This window comes from Mus caroli, unplaced genomic scaffold (assembly GCF_978045245.1).
Source record: "Mus caroli unplaced genomic scaffold, Mus_caroli_1 scaffold_13, whole genome shotgun sequence".
Taxonomy (NCBI): Eukaryota; Metazoa; Chordata; class Mammalia; order Rodentia; family Muridae; genus Mus; species Mus caroli.
The window spans coordinates 89283807-89301200 of NW_028227268.1; the positions used below are offsets into that span (position 1 = coordinate 89283807).

The 17394-nt window shown below is 44.9% G+C and overlaps 1 protein-coding gene across 1 annotated transcript in view; it reads left to right on the forward strand.

Annotated features, from left to right (window-relative positions):
- Positions 1 to 217: 217 nt before the first annotated feature.
- Positions 218 to 17394, forward strand: part of Kcnip1 (potassium voltage-gated channel interacting protein 1) — a 362542-nt gene continuing 345365 nt past the window's right edge. Inside the window, exon 1 of the mRNA XM_021175757.2 lies at positions 218 to 486. Coding sequence (XP_021031416.1) covers positions 399 to 486 — 88 coding nt within the window. The 5' untranslated portion in view covers positions 218 to 398. The remainder of the gene's footprint in view (positions 487 to 17394) is intronic.

A 17394-nucleotide genomic window follows, 5' to 3' on the forward strand; every position in this document is an offset into this window, starting at 1 on the left:
TTACCGCTGCCATGTAGGCAAGACTGTCAGCAAAGCCTGGGAGGGCTCCAGCTCCTCCCTCCCTGCTCTGCTCAATTTCACTCGCATGTGGAGTCTTCTCTGAGCCGGAGATACCCTGGCAGTGCTGGCCCAGTCCTGGCAGGTCCCGAGGTGATCCTGTGGCGAGGACTTGAGTGGCCAAGAGAAGGAGGGGGTGGAGAAGGAGGGAGGGCTTGCCCTGCAGGCTCTGGATGCAGCGCTGGACTCACTGCGGAGGCAGCTGTGCCGGAGGAGACTGGTTTCTGGGGTGCATCCATCTCTCAGGGTTCACCTAGGCGGGCTCCAAGGTCCAGAAGCACACGAGGTGTCTACCATCCCTTCTGGGTGCTGACTGCAGAACCTGCCTCCCCTCTGCCGCTATGAGCAGCTGCTCCAAAAGATGCAGACTCGGGTTCGTGAAATTTGCCCAGACCATCTTTAAACTCATCACCGGGACCCTCAGCAAAGGTAGGGAGACTGGCTTCCACTACTGCGCCCTGCTTTGATGTGACCTGACTGGTCACTTTGCCTCAGTGTGCTGAGTGTATCATTCCTGGTGCGCAGGAGTCTTGACTCTAAGAAGGATGAGAAATAAGCGCCTGAGACTAGAGTCCATTGACTACCTGGGCCCTGGCTCTGGGCGGGTGGGCGCCCAGCCAGGGAGCTCAGAAGGCTGTAATTGCCCGGAACTTTAGAAATGGAGTTGGTGATGTGTAGCTGATTGGTTATAGATGGACAGAGGAAAGGAACCCTCCCGGAGTCTCGGAAGCAGCTTGGCGTGACTGGAGTTTTAAAAACTTATCCTGGGAGTATGGTGTCTTGTTGATAAGAGAGATTTGATGCAGTGGGCTGAGAGGAATTCTGCCCAGCGGAGATGCTGAAGGGGGCCATCAGGAGGTGGCCCTGGGGCTGGAGTAGTCATTATGCAGTAACAAACTCTGAATCCTGATCAGCTCAGCAGTCACTGCTGAGGCTGCCCCCCTGGGACCCGGGGGGTCCTGTGCGCCTGGACTCTGTCCACTGATCTGCTGTCTCACACGACTGTTCCGCCCCGTGCCTGATTATCTTGCTTCTCCAAGTACTGAAGTGTCAGGAGGTTTTCAGATTTAACTCTCTGTGTGGCCATGGAGGAGAATCAGGAGGACTACACACACATCCTCAGCCCCTAAACACAGCCAACAGCCCTGATAACTCTCCTAGCAAAAAGGAGGCAAACTTCTCAGGGACTCCATTTGATATTCCATGCTATGGAGGGTGGGACATGGAGAGGAACTCGGGCAAACTTTCTGGACATAAATTTAAAGGAAGAGCAGCAATGTGTTGCGGTTCTGGTGGCTGGAAAAAAAATCTCTTTAAATATTCATGCCCTCTCGAAGGGAGAATGAGGGTTTTTTTTTTGGGGGGGGGGTAGGGGGAAGAGACACTGGAGTTTGCAGACTCAATATTCAGGGACTGAAGCCCACAGACCCAGGCAACTCGAGGAGGCAAAAGCTCTGGGTGGCCATCTCTCATGACATCGTCCAGATACCCAGCTGCATAGGGTTGGCCGGTGTCCATTGTGTGGCTGGTGTGGGGAGAATCATGAGAGCCTCTTCCCATTTCTCCCTAATCTTACCTTTCAGAACTAGGACATTGTCCTTCCAGGATCCCCTGGGGGACTGAGCATCTAGTGTTGGGGAGACCTGGAGCTGGGAACAGAACTTGCACAGGGCACAGCTGCAGCAATGTTCAGTGGCTTCAAATACAGGAGGAAAAGGCAGGGAGCTGTGACTTAGAGAAGTTCCCTATTTGTCCTCATACATGTGAGGGTGTTCTAGAGCCTCTGGGACTGAGGGACTGACAGGTAAAGTAACATCCTACGCCACCTCCACTCCCCAACGTGTCCCAGAAAGAACTCCAGCCCGGATAGAGGAACGGTTCCACTCTGTTGTTGTCACCTGGCAATGGCCTCTCTGTGGCTCGGTTGTTTGTTTGTTTGTTTGGCTGGTTGGTTTGTTGGTTAAATCTGTAAAATGAATTCATTACCTCCTTCCGACTATCTCCGGGTACTGTTGCAAGGGTCCAGGAAATCCACATGTGGACTCCCTTCATGGAATGCATGGCTGTATCGGGATATCAAGAAGGGGTTCAGGGGCTGAGATGGGTGTGCATGTATGGTAGAGGTCTCAGACCCACCCCTCTCTAGTACCAAGGTCAAAAGCTCTTTAGATAACTGTAAGTGGGTCTATACCCCAGAGAGCGACGCTGTGCAACCGAGAGGTGAACACGAGAAAGTGAGTCAGCAAAGGGAAGATTGGCAGTGTGTGTGTGTGTGTGTGTGGTGTAAGAGATACACAGATTTTGCTAGAGAAGAAAGGTTATTATTTAAGTACGTGAGGATGGAGATATTTTATCAACATTTATGAACTGAGCACCTACCTCCTATGGGCCACACTCAAATAATACACATATTATTTTACAGATGTGAATTTCCCTGAAGAAAAACAGAGTCTGGTGGGACAAAGATCCCACATGGACCTCACCTAGCTGTCACACTGCGTGCTGATATGTCCACAAACAGGGGTAGGGGTAATTAGCGCAGAAGACAGATGCCCAGGCTGACTGAGGGGCTTCTCTAAACAGTAGCTTCTAAGCTGAGGTGGAAAGGCAGGGCTAGGCAGGAGAGGGAGGCTGATGTTGCCAGAGATGTGATCTCTCTAGGTGAAATGGTGATCTCTAAGAAAGCCAGCTGTGGAGAGGGAGGGCACACACATGCACACATGCACACATGCACACACACCTGGTTACAATCCCAGAAACTAAGATCCACCTGACGTAGAAGAGACTTGGTGGGGACTTACATGGGGCACAGGGAGGTAGCACAGAACAGGCGGGGAAAGTTGGGGTTGTGTTGGAACTTTACCTATACCCATGGCCTCAGCTCTGCAGAAAGGACTAAGTGTTTACACAGGCCGGGCTCTGATCCAGATACGTGCAGCGAGAGCTGTACTGACGACCCCAGGTGTTGTTTTTTGTTAAATCAGGGATGACAAGAGGAGCTGGAGTTGAATCTGGACAGCTGAGAAAGACCTTCCTGGATAACAGCTTTCCAATGTGCGGCACCTCGCTGTGTGGACACATTATGTTTGCATAACTGTTCTTATTCTGGTTTCTGCTCTCTGCTACTCACTGCACTGAGTTTTAGATTTGCAACAATCCAACCCTCCACAGAAGAATACATCTCTGTCCTTTCCTGAATTAGGTAATGAAAACATCTCTCATGCTTCTCTTTCTGGTCTAGGGACGTCTCCCTTCTCAGCATCACTGGGAATACTTTGGGAATGAGGAACGCTCAAGCCCAGCTCCTCAGCCAGCTCCTGGCCCTTGGTCATCTTCCCTTGATGCCAACACCCACTTTGCCTGGTCTGAAGTACCAACTGGCCTAGATTTCCTACCTTTACAGAAACAATTGCTCAGGTCTCCCTGCACACGTTTCTCACTGGTTGTAAGTTCTGCCTTTATAGCCCCACTCACAGTTTTGATCTGTGTCTCTCTTATCTGTGGTATCAGAAGGGCTGCCTTCCCCACTAGCTTTATGCTCTGAGAGCAAACAACATGCTCTTCATTCTCACTGTAGCCAGAGTGACTACAGAGCCTGGCTACACAAAGCCTTCAGGACCCTACCTGGACTTTCGTGCAGTCTCAAACATTCTCAGAGAGGAGCCAGGCAAGCAGACATTTGGCGCTCTGCCTCCTTCAGTGCCTCCTTCAGGGGGTAGTTTTAGATCTCTTTTCTGTGATTTGCTTTTGCTTTAAAAAACAAAAACAAAACAAATGAAATCCCAGCAAGTTCCCAAGCTGGGCATGGTGGTACATGCCCAAAGAGCCTGCCTGTCCAAGGGCTGAGTCTGTGCGGGGGCTGTGGCATGGGAATGGCTTGACCATGGGAACTGGAAGTCAACCTGGGCAACACAGGAAGACCCTGGCTCAAAAACAAGTAATTATAAAACAACAACAATAAAAACAACAAGAATAATGCTGTCACAAACCACAAATGCAATGGGAGGCACCAGACTGGGGCATCCCAGTAGCCTCCACACTGTCAGAAAAGCCTTGGGCTAGATCTCTCACTTCTGCCCAAAGTTTCTTAATTAATAAAGTGGAATCATTACCCTTTGTTACTGTACCAGTTAATATGGGTGAATGTGGCTGTTAGTAACATTCTGTACCTTGGGATTATGAGAACTCAGAGATACCCTCTCTCTTAATCTCTAGTTCACTGGTGTCCAGGGGACTGATGGCAATCCCCTGAGAATAGTCTGTGATAGCACTGGGTAGTAATTAATCTCCTCAAGCTTGCTTTCCAAAGGGCCTTCCCAGGACAGAAATATTTCTTCTTTTTTAAAATTTTATTTCACTTAGTGGTGTGTGTGTCTCTGTGTGTGTTTGTGTTGCTGTTGTTGTTGTTGTTGTTGATATGTGCATGCCACACGTGTAAAGGCCAGAGGGCAACTTGCAGGATTCGGTTTCTTCTTTTCACCACATGGGTCCCAGGATCCACCTTGTCATTAGGATTCTCGACAAATGTCTTTATCTACAGAGCCTTTCACTTGCCCATCAGACAATACCTGAGTACCTCTCATACTTTCAGACCTTTCTCAGAGGTAAGAGCACAGTTCTTGGGCTGAAGAGATATAGATACTTCAACTGGGAAAGACCTTGCCACCAAAACAGGAGGGCCTGAGTTTAGATTCCCCCAGAAGTTGGCCATGGTGGCTTACGTCTATAATCACAACCGCAGGGAGGTGGCGACAGGAAGATCCTTGGGACTGCGGGCCAGCAAGTCTGGCTGGACGGGTGAGCTCCAGATTCTTTGAGAGAACTTGGCTCCCAAAATAAAGCAGAAAACAATTGAGAAAAATATTAGCTGTCAGTCAACCTATAACCTGCACACACACACACACACACACACACACACACATGGAGGGTGATTCTGTGTGACTCCCACAGCCTGGCTAGCACCAACTATATAAGCTTAGCCTCTGGTTGCATGCTAGGACAGACCTGAGGTCTGGGGTAGCTTCTTCTCTTTCTTCATTCCTAGCCCTTAACAGAGAACTAGAGAGCCGATGTGGCACAGGCTACACTCTGAATGGGGAGGTTCAAAGCACCACCTTTTGTGCAATGTAACTACTTTCCCACCCAAAGCAAGGATAGCAAAGTCACAGTAAGCAGGAGGAGAGCTTAGAGTATCCCAGGAGAGCATATAGCACCACGATCCAGGCCACCCATGAGGCAATGGGACAAGAGAAGTTTGTGGGAGCTGAGATCTGTGTCAAGGACAAAGTCTTGTTTTCAATTTCTTCCTCCTTAACTCTCCATGCTGCTCTCCATGCACAGAAATACTTTACTATAGACCCACTGAAGACATGCTGTTCCCCCACATCTCCTCTCTACTGGGTCCCAGGTCCTCACAAGCTCGACCTTGGACCTGGTATGGGTTCTGCCTCAGGCCAGTTGGGCTTGCATCCCAATTTTGTTGTTCACCAGCTGTGTGAGTGAAGGGTACATGGTCCCCAAGTGAGGAAAGGTCCTTGCTTCTGATCTGAGAATAGCAAGGCCAACCAAACATGTTTTTGTTTTTGTTTTTACTGAGGATTGTGAAGTAAGGGCAAGCAGATAGTAGGGCAGATGTCCACCTCACAACTGCAGAGGTCGAAGGGTGAGCCCTCCTTTTACTTCTGTGAATCTTCCTTGACTGTCTTTAATTCCAAGCCTGGAAGTAGGAATTGCCATCCTTGCTTAACCAGATAAGGAAACTGATTAGTTAAAACTACCTGGCCCAGCTGGAAAGTAGTAGAGCTGGCACTAGACGCCAGGTCCCATGGAGACAAAGCAGGCGCATTCTTCTTCACTCATGAAGCTGTAGAAGCCCCAGCAAGCTATTTCTCATCCTGTCAGCAGAGAGTCCTCCACCCCAGCTTCCTATTCATTGTGCCGGTGAGTCTGTTGAGAACTGTTGTAGCAGCTGGATCTCTTCAGGGAAGCCACCTGCATTAAAGGAGTTGTGACAAATCTCAGGAGACAATGACGAGTTAAAGAACAAGCTTTATAAGAAAATGAGCCACTCACAGGCCAGGGACAGAAGTTAGTCACATTCAAGCTCTTTAGACTCCCTGTTACCTCCTGGAGAAGTGGATGGTCTAAGGCATCTGCCTGATGCTAGGTGATATATATATGTATGTATATATATATATATATATATATATATATATATATATATATGTGTGTGTGTGTGTGTGTGTGTGTGTGTTCATCCAAACAACTTCCTCTTTTTATAAAGAAACTATGAAAGGTACTCTTCTTATCTGTTGAGAAACAGGCATGGTTTTTAGGTCATCTGACTCTGGCATTGAGTTAGGAGCTGGAACTTGTCTGAGAATTCGATGACCTCTTGAGATCTGTGAGATATGATGACATCTACCATAGGAAAGGCACTGCCTCCTTCTTAGGAAGCTTAGCTTGGGCTCTTCCTCTTATGAGTGGAACAGAGTTCCTACCACCACACTCGTATTAGCTCATTGTCCCAGCAGTGTGGGATAAGCCTGAATTATAGCCATGTTAGACAGCCCCAAGTCCTGTGTCCCAGGTTCTCCACAGTGTTGATGCCCTGCCATACAGAAAGCTCACCCACTGAGGCTCTTGGCCTTACCCAGATGCCAGGCTCAGATCAAAACTACCACACTGAGATCTATACTTGCTTTGACTCTGCCCACATCCAGTAGCTTTTGTTCTGTCAGGTTCCCCATCCTTGCTCCTGGACAACAGGTCCATCACCGCACTGACCCATTTCAACTGGCCAGGTGCTCCCTCGGGTCTCCATTGTCAGATGAAAGTCAAACTCCCACCACCTGATAAAGGTGGCTTTCTAAGTCACTGTTTCTCTATGGGTCATGATCCTTTTGGGAGTCAAATGACTCTTTTATAGGGGTCACAGATCAAATATCCTGCATATCAGATATTTACATTATAATTCATAACAGCAGCAAAATTATAGTTACCAAGTAGCAATGAAATAATTTTATGATTGGGGTCACCATAATATGAAGAACTATATTAAAGGGTCACAGCATTAGACAAGTTGAGAACCACTGCTCTGAAGTTTCCTGGCCTCCCTCCTTGATAACCCTAAAAGCAAGCAAGAATAATTTGTTCAGAGATGCTTAGCCTGGCAATGCTGCACAGACATCCTATTAACTTCAGGACCACGGGGGAGCAGCTAGTTTGTTCCAAATTAAAAGTAGCTGGAAATGGCCCTTATACAGCATGAGGGCACTGAGGGCTGTAATGTGGGGACAATGAAGAATGGAGCAAACCAGGTGTTGTTTGGCCCTCTGAAGCCCTGAGACCCAAAGCCCCCTTTCGTCCATTATAGCCCTCACCTTCCCCAATCTTATTAGGGTTCTTGGATCTTCCCTGAGCCTTTCTGTCAACCCAGACTCTAAAGGCAGGGCAGTGCTGTTTCAACCATAGAAGAACACAAGGTATAAAGAAAGACACACAGAGCCGATGCCAGACAACTGGGTTCAAATCTGCCAAGTCTGACAGAACTTCTCTGGGCAAGCCACTCACCATTTGAACCCCTTCTTCCTTTATACAATGAGGCCAGTGATGCCCATGTCCAACTGAGACAGCATATAACACACACACACACACACACACACACACACACACACACACACACACACTGCCTGGCATATAGCAGGGGCCTGGTAAAGCTCAAGATGGCCACTTTTCTTGCCTCACGTACTTCAGCTGTGTCTAATAGCAGGAAGATGGGAGGCCAAACATGGGAGAAAAATTGGTACATGAGCCAGGTCCTCCTTCTGTCTCCAAGCTCCATACTACCAAAGTCTTTTAAGCCACCCCCAATCGATGGCTAGTTCTCTAATCGAGAGTTTGTCAATGGCTGAACAGATTCCCCACAGACATTCTACTTGTGATAGTAGACACCTCAAGTACTTACATGAGAGTTGAGCAATGACAACTTGGTAGGGACAGTATCAGTACCTTTTCATGACATCCCTTTTTGAAGTCTGTCTTGTCTTTGTCCATTTCTCAGCACCCCAAATCCACAGACTTCCTACCCTAGGTGCTGAAGTTTGACAAGTGATAAGGTAGCATGCCTTTGATGAGGTTGGGTGTCAAGATCATGGCCCCTATCTTGTACCCATCTGAGTTTTCCTCATGCTCTGTCTACTTTGGGCTTCCTGGCAGCAGTCTACACTGGTTGTCCATGTGGCTGTCTATTGCTGTGCCTGCAGTGATGACCATTACAGCTCAGCTGGGGTCATGATCTCCCAATTGTCTATCTACACCCCAATCTGAAGAACCTAGTGCCTGAGGACCACACAGACGATATAGAAACTAAGGAGATCTTATCAAAGGAGAAAGCAGTGGTGGGGATATAGTAGAGACTCCTGGGCCAGTTGTGGGAAAGAAAGAAGCCAAAACCCCAGGGGAAACTCAGGGGAAGCCAGTTAGCACCAAGAGTGACCATGCTTCTGAAATCCACAGACCTGCAGTATGGAGGCTGAAGAAAGCCTGCTTTCTCTGTTAGGATAGGGGAAGAAAGACTGTGAACATCAGCCAGTTCTCTGCCTGCATAACTGAGACTGCATTTTGTGTCCTTTAGAGTTCCAAGAGCAACAACTTTGGAATCAGACATGGTTATGAATCCAAATTGTCACATTTTCTTAGACATTGTGCTGCTGTACTGAATGGCCCCAAATGAGTGACTGTGAGTCATTTAGTTCTCCATTCTAGAGTTGGAATTCTGAGATGGAGGTGACCCACATGTTAGGTCTTCTCTTCTGTTGTCTGTGCGCTGACATCAATGGACAGAGGAGATGGCCAATGGTTTCTTTTATAAAGGCTCCACTTTCATGACTTAATCACTCCCAAAGACTCACCCTAAAGTCCCATCTGCTTCTCTGAAAATGATGTGATTTCATTCTTTATGGCTCAATAAAACTCCACTGTGTGTGTGTGTGTGTGTGTGTGTGTGTGTGTGTGTGTGCATGCACGTGCATTGGCATATATATGACATGAAGTAGATGTTGGTCTATCTGATCAAAAAAGGGACTAGAAAGAGAGAGGAGGAAGAATGTAGAATGTACAGAAGGGATGAATGTGGTCAAACTACATGAGAGCTCAAATGTCTGCATAAAGCCCACTACTGTGTACAGCAAATGTATGCCAATAAAAATAAATCAACAATATTTCAGAGACCCCAGCACTAAATACCCCCACAATGAGTGCATAGAGCTGCATCAGGTGATTTTTTTTGATGAGAAGATAAATCTGTCTCTGTTTCACTAAATAGCAGCTTCCCTATGCTTCGCCTCCATGTGTTCATCTCCCAAATGAAGGAACTTCTGGTTTCAAACAATTGTTCCAGATTTGGGATTGGCATTTAGTATGTAACACCTACATGTGAAGCAAAGATTGTACATGAGCTCTGCACCCAATGTGCCCTTTGTGCCAGTGCCCACTGTTTCACCCAACATCTTAACATGCACAAGAACCTCAAAGATGGAGAGCTCTCCTGAGCCCCATTTACAGAAATGGAGGGAGCAACAGTGTCAACAGGCCAGACCCCTAGGAGCTCCCTGGAATTGGACCATCAACCAAAGAGTACACATGGAGCAACCCATGGCTCTGGCCACATATGTGGCAGAGGATAGCTTTGTTGGACATCAGTGGGAGGAGAGACCCTTGGGCCTGAGGTAGTTCAATGCCTCAGTGTAGGGAAATGTCAGGGTGGGAGGACAGGAGTGGGTGGGTGGAGGAGCATTCTTATAGAGGCAGGGAAAGGGGAGAATGGGATAGGGGTTTCTGAAGGGAGGACCTGGAAAGGGGAGAACATTTGAAATGTAAATAAAGAAAATAACCCCATATTTTCTAGATATTAAATTCCAATGGCTAATTTAAAAATAAAAAACAGAAATGGAGACCTAAGCTGCAGAGACAAGAAGGGTGTTACAACTTAGATATAAAATGCCCTCAATGAATCCAGTGTTGAAGGCTTTGTCCACAGCCAGCACATCTAGTCATTAGGAAGTGGGTTGTTAACTACATCGATGGATTAAACCATGGGTAGATACATACTTTAATGGAATTAGTAAGGTGGTAGTGGAAGGAATGGGGTTAATGGAGACACAGATCTGAAAGGTTTATCTTGTTCCAGCCTCTCTCTCTCTCTCTCTCTCTCTCTCTCTCTCTCTCTCTCTCTCTCTCACACACACACACACACACACACACACACACCTCACACACACCACATACACACTCACAGCACCACACACACACTTACCACAAACATAAACACACACATACCACTACCACACCACATGCACATACCACACACACCACCACCACCACCACACCACACATACACAACACACACAAATACCACACAAACACATACCACACACACCTCGCACAAACACAGACACCACACATATACACACATACATACACACCACAGACATCAAACACACACACCACACACACACATTTTAGTGAAGAAGGCAAGAGGCAACAAACATATAGGCTTACTTTGGAATCTAGAGTTTTGTTGTCAAGAGCTTCATTGAGACTGAAGAATCACATTTTCAGAGAAGGCTGCCACCCTCCAGCCCTGAGCTCTCCACACCATTACTTACAGGTTGCTTTCTGTCAAATAACAGAGAGTGAGGGGAAATTGGCCAAGCAGTCAGGACTTCAGAGAGAAGGGAGAAAACACCACTCAGCAAGTATTTCCAGCTGGGAGTCCAGTCTGACCAATTTTCATTCCATGCTTAGATGAAGTTGTTTGGAGGAAGAGAAATAAGCAAGAGCCAGTAGGGAGATAGAGCCCTGGAGCTTTTCTCAAAGAGGCTGGGGTTAGCCTATCTCACATTTTTTATGTAATCTTTTGATTAACCTGGGTCAGTTTGAGTGACAGTTCTCAAGCCTCCCGTGCTTAGCCGGCCAAGCCAAGTTCAGGCTTGCTTCTCAGTATCTGCACACATCAGCTTGGAACTGTCACTCAGCGTTCGGGATATCTCTAAGTCATGAGGCATATTGGATTTGCAGAGATTCACAGATGTGCTGGTGAGTTCTGCCCACCACTCACAAGAATTGGACTGGTGGCCTGCCATTCCAAGTGCGACAGAAACAAGAGGAATGACAATTGCTCCTGTGGCTTTAAAAGGAACTTAACCCCAGTTCCACTTGGGAGCTTTCTGTTCTTATCGGCCATGCCTGGAAGCTTGGAGCACTTGCCAATGTCACATAGAAGATCAGAGCTGTGACTTGTTTTAGAGGAACAGCCTTCTGTTGTAGATTAAACGGTGCCCCTCATAAAATTCACACGCTGAAGTTCTAACCCTCCAATGTGGTTATATTTGGAGAAGGGACCTTGAATGAAGTATTTAATAAGGTTACTCAGGCACCAGCCCTGATCCCATGGGACTGCTGCCCTTATCAAAAGAGCCAACCTCATTCATGAAGTCTCCTGGCAGAACAATCACACACTCTACAGACTGAAAGCTGGACCCAGGAGAGTATCTGCCAGCCCCTGATGGCGTCTGTCTCCCAGGGCACCATGACGTAGATAAAGAGCAGGTGAGAGACATTGTCTCCATGATGACTGCATCTTAGACTTTGGAGTACAAACATGCTCCTGAGAGCCTGAGATGGCTATGAGAGAGCAAAGCCAAGGCCATGATTGCACAGTCAAGATAGCTCCACTATCAGCCTCCTTGATACAGGGGAACTGAGGACAAAACAAGCTAGCTCCTTGAGCTATGTGCCTTCAAGGCAGAGCCTTCTCCAAAAGGTGGCTGGGATGCAGGGATTGTATGACTTGGCTCCTCCCACAAATGGTAGCTCTCCAGAAGACTCTTCATACCTCAGACACAGCAACCACCCCACCCAACTCCAGTCATCGCGCTTACCTGAGAAGGGACTCCCAAGTTCCCCTTCCCTGGACTCTTTCCTTACACGCCAGGCCTACAGTTGACTCTTTGGTTAGACTGGAAGCCTGTGGTCTGGCAGGGGCCATGTCTTGTTACTTAGGGATGCTCATCAGTCAGCACAAGGTCTGGCACAGGGGAGCTCAGAGGATGGGGAGAGGGACAGAAAAGGAGGGGGAGAGAGGGAAAAGGAGAAAAGGGGAGAAAGTCATCAGACCTTTCTACTTAAATGGACACCTGTGACTTCTACTGACCCCTCAGAAAGCCATAGCCAATCTTCCTGTCTCCTAACTTCACTATTTCTCTTAGAAGTTCCTGACTGGAACCATGAGTCATCTCCTGTCTGCCACTTTAGCCTTTTTTTCCCAGAATCATCCCTGAACTCCAGTGCTGCCACTTCTCTCTGCTTTGCCTAAGCAGCCCTAGTCCTTTCCATTTCTCTCTTCCCCCACCACTACCAGACAAAGCATGGGCCAGACAGGAGACTGTTCATCCAACTTTAATCAGGCACTGTCTCCTAGGCTTACCACAAGACGTGTATTGCATGTAGATCATCATTCAGAGGTGTCTACCATAATATTGTCACATTGTTTAAGGGAAAGTTAGAGATGATCTAAACTTCAGTAACACAAACTAATGCTTAACATGTATTTTGTTTCACCTCTGAACATATATTTCGACAACAGAACATATGGAAATGCAGAGTGTGAAGCCCAGTGGAGAGCTATAGGTAAAAATCCCTTGTAGCACATGATTCCAATCAGTGAGCAGATGTGCATGTGGGAAATGTGTATTAGAAAAGAAACAAGCTAAATTAGCCTAAGTTCTAGTTGGGAGTGGGAGTTATTTGAAGTTCATTTTTATATAGCAAGAGTTCTTTCCTATTTGTGTCCCTGTTAATTACACATCTTGTCTTATTGCTCTAACTAAGACTTCAAGTACTCTATTGAACAAAAGTAAAGAAAGGGAAGGATCCTGTCTTATTCCTGATTTTCAAGGAGGTGCTTTGAGTTTTTCTGCATTTAGAGTGATGTTGGATCTAGGTTCACCATAACATAAAGCCTCAATTACTTTGCTCACTCTTTTCTTAGCTTCCTCGGGATTTTTATGAAAAGATGCTGGACTTTGTCCAAGGCCTTTCTTTACCTAGCAATATGGTCATATAATTTCTGTCCTTCAATCTATGTCTACATTGAAACCATCTTCGATCTCTGGAATAAATGGAACTTGATCATGATGAATGATCTTTTGGTGTATCATTGAGTTTGATTTGTAAGAACTTTACTAATAATTTTACATTCATGTTCATCAGGTATATTTGCTGATAATTTTCCTTTCGGTTAGATCCAGATCCAGTTTGATTATCCGGATAATCCTGATTTCGTAAAATGAGCTTGGTGGCATTCCCTTCTTTTCTGTTTTGTAGAAGAATTTAAAAAGCATTGATATTAATTTTTCTTTAAAGACTTTTAAGAATTCATCTGTGAAATACTCCCCTGCCCCCCAGGCCTGGGCTTTCAGTTAGGAGACAATTTTATTACTGATTTAAATTTACAGCTTGCAATATATCTGTTGAAGTGCTTTAAGTCCTGTTGGCTGACATTAGTAGGTTAGTCTAGAAATATGTTCATTTCTTTTAGGTTTTCAGATTTATATGAAAGTGGCTTTGCAGAGTATGTGCTAATGAGCTTCTACATTTCATTGGTACTTGCTATATGGTTTTCCCTTTCATCTCTAATTTAATTAATTGGGGTCTTTATCCCTTTTTTTGGAAGTTTAACTAAGGCTTTGTGAGTCTTGTTTATTTATTTTTTTCAAGAACAAACTCTTTGTTTGATGGTTCTTTGTTGTGTTATTTTCATTTCTGTTTCATTAATTTCTTGACTGGTGTTTCTGATTTCTTTCCATACACCGATTACGGGTTTAGCTTCTTAATGTTCTCCGACACTGGGTGCATCATTAAGTTGCTTGTTCGAGATCATTTGATTTTTAAAATATACAGCTATAAAATTCACTCATAAAACTGCTTTCATGGGAAGTCACAGGTCCTGCTATGTTGTATTTTCATCATTATTTGATTCTACAAGTTTTACATTTTCCTTCCTGATTTCTTTAATAACCCATTAGTTAACTTTAAATAGTGTCTTCTTAAGTCTCCATGGATTTCAATATTTTTTGTAGTTTCTCTTCCAGTTGATGTCCTATCTTGTTTTGTTGTGATCAGATAAGATATGTGAAATCATTTTAATATTCTTGTATCTGTTAGGAAATTCTTCATGTTCTAAAAAATGGCTCAATTTAGAGAAAATTCTATGGTCTTCAGAAAAATATTGTGTCTTCTGTAGTACTTGGGTATAATATTCTATAGATGCTATTAAATCCATTTCATCTGTGATATCATTTAGCTCTGGGAAGATTTTGTTTGTTTGTTGTTTGTTCGTATGCTTGTCTGTTGTTCTGGCTGACCTGTCTGCTGTTAAGAGTGGATTATTGTAGTCACTCATAAAAAAATATGTTTTTGAGTTCAGTCAGTGCCTTTCCAGCGAGTAGTGTTTGCTTTATAAAGCTGACTACACTGCGTTTGATGTGTGTAGGTTTAGAAATTTAGGAGGTCTTTTTCCCCTTACATTATCTTTGTCTCTTTTACTTTAGTTTGACATCTACTTTGTGAAATATTAGTATAACTATACCTTTTTTCCCCAGTTCCATTTGATTGGAATACCTTTTTCCAACCTCTGACCCTAAGGCTTCCTTGTCTTTGGCAATAAGGTACATTTCTTAAAGATGACTAACAGTTAGGCCCTATTTTCTATGCTGTCTGCTGTTGTGTATCTTATAATCAGAGAACAGGAACCATCACGAGTTGCTATTGAAAGGTATGTACTGATTTCTGTTGCTTTGTTGTTTTCATATTGGTTGGTGCTTTACTAACCCTTAGTTGCTTATCTATTTTGGTGCAATTTATTCTTCCCTGTGACCTCATGGGTGTGTTTATATTTCTCTTCAGTGTGTAAGATTCCTTCTGTATCTTCTATAATCATGGAGTCTTCTAGTTTCTGTTTAACAGAAAGTCTTTCCATTCCCTTCTATCGTTAGGAGTAGCTCTGCTGTGTATAGTCATCAAGGCTGGCAGTTATTGTCTTTCAGATCTTGAAATACATCATTTCATGCCCTGATGGCTCTTAGAGTTTCTCTTCAGAAATCTCTATATTTTCATGGATTTGTCTTTATATGTGACTTGGAGTTTCTCTTCTGTCATTTTCCATATTCTTTCTTTGTTCCATATCAATAGTGCTTTAACTAAAGCATAATGTGTTTATGTCTTTGCTGTGTTGTCTCTTTGGAGTTCTAAGACCCTTGGGTCTGGTATCCATCTCTGGACCTGGGAAATTCTCTGCTATGATCTTGTTAAATATATGCTATCCACTCTATGTAAGAGTTGGTCTGGTCTTCCCAGCCCAAACCATGACAACAGTCATCTCTCCCTGTCTGTCCCTTTTACATGCATATTTTATTCAGACAAATTGATCTCTGTGTCCTGGGTTTTATATTTGTGAATTTAGTTCTCAAATTATATACACATATTCATATATACACACATGAACACAGACGACAGACAGACAGAGAAGAGAGGAGTTGCATAGAGGGAAAGAGAGTCACAGAAAGACAGAGAGTGCAATCCTAGTAAAGAATTGATCATCTCTGAATCTGGGAGAGCGCTACACATGCTAATAACCGCAGACATAGTCAGACATTTTCCAATCTGAAAGTTGATGGAAATAAGAGGGTACTAGAGAATAAAGTTCAAAGGCAAAGGCTCTGTAGAAATTACCTGAGTTTCAATCCCAGTTCTGTACAAGGTAGTGACCTCAAGCAAGCAACTTACTTTCTAAGCCTTGGGCTCTTCATCAGTAAAGATCCCAGGGATAATGAAAGCCTTAGTCTATCTGTTTCTCACAATTGCCCACAGGATGCAATGAAGTGTTCAGAGCTTAGTGAAAAAGCTGGAAAGCCCCAACCACTGCAAAATATCAGCATCACTGTTCAAGACAAGTAGAGATTCAAAGATGGAATCCTGTATCCGAGTTCATTCTGTGTCCTTTTCTACCTCTCGGTGCTGCTCAGCACCAGATGACTAAGTGCTGTGGCTTTGGAATGTTTTGCCTGCATGAATCTTCTATTGCTGGACCATGAACACTACAACATGGAGCCAGGTCCAATTGTTGCCCATATTTCTAGATCCTGTCATAGCACTTGGCAGAAAAAGTGGCTAATGGGCACATAAAGCTTCAAATGAGAAACTCAAAGAGTTCAGCCTAAATAGCAAAGGAAGTTCTTTCATTGGGTAAAAGCTTGCAATTTTGCTGAGGCAGCCACTCCATTCCCATGGGCTCCCTCCAGATAAGGCATCACATTGATAAATTAGCTGTGGATAGAGGCATCCCGCAGGTGGCATGGAAATGCAATTTAATTTCCAATTAAGCCTGATTTCTAGGCCAAGGGATTTGGCTGCCTCACACTGGGAAGATTATTTTGTCCAGACCTATCATTATTATGGGTAACGATTCTGCCATGAGGTGGACTCTCAAAGCAAAAGTCCTTTGATTCTTGAGATGGTGTGATGGCAGAAGTGTGGATTCCAAGGGCAAGAATGCCTTCCTTCAAGATCGTTTAAGCACAGATAGTCCATTGACATTTTTAAATGAACAGGGAAAGAAAGATGGGCATGGCAGTCCTCAGTCATGCTCTCAAGAAAAATGATTGCTAGTGAGAAGGGGGTGACAATGGAGAGTCCTCAGAGCTCTCAACAGAAAATAATCTGCATGGTTGGAGTGTGGAGGCTGGCTTGCTAGAATAAAGCAAACGTTTGCAGAGCATCTTCAATGCACCAGACATCCTAGTCGACTATTTGCACTCAATCATCCTAATCGCCTTATAAAACAAATGAAGTTTCTCTCATTTCCCAGTTGAGGAGAGTGAGCCTCCGGGAAGTTAAATGAACTGCCTGAGGTCATAGACAAGCCAATTTGGACTCTTGATTTTTCTAAATTTTCTTTCCTTCAAGAGTTATCACCAAAGACAAATGCAAACTTAGAGTCGAGGGCCTTACAAATAATGTTGGAGTGAGGTGCACTTAGCTCCAGAAATATAAGAATGAGAACAAGCCCTTGAAAGGATGCCTCCAGAGAATGAAAATGAATACTGCCTACCCATTCTTGGTGCGATGGTCACAGAGTGGGGCTCACAAGACCCAACTCTGTTTGAATGTGTTCCCAACTTCCACTGAGAAGTGAGATCTGAGTGAGGCATGTAGTGGTGCAGTGTAGCACGCAGAGCTCCAATGGGGCCTGGAGCTTCATCAAGGGTCCTGGCTGTT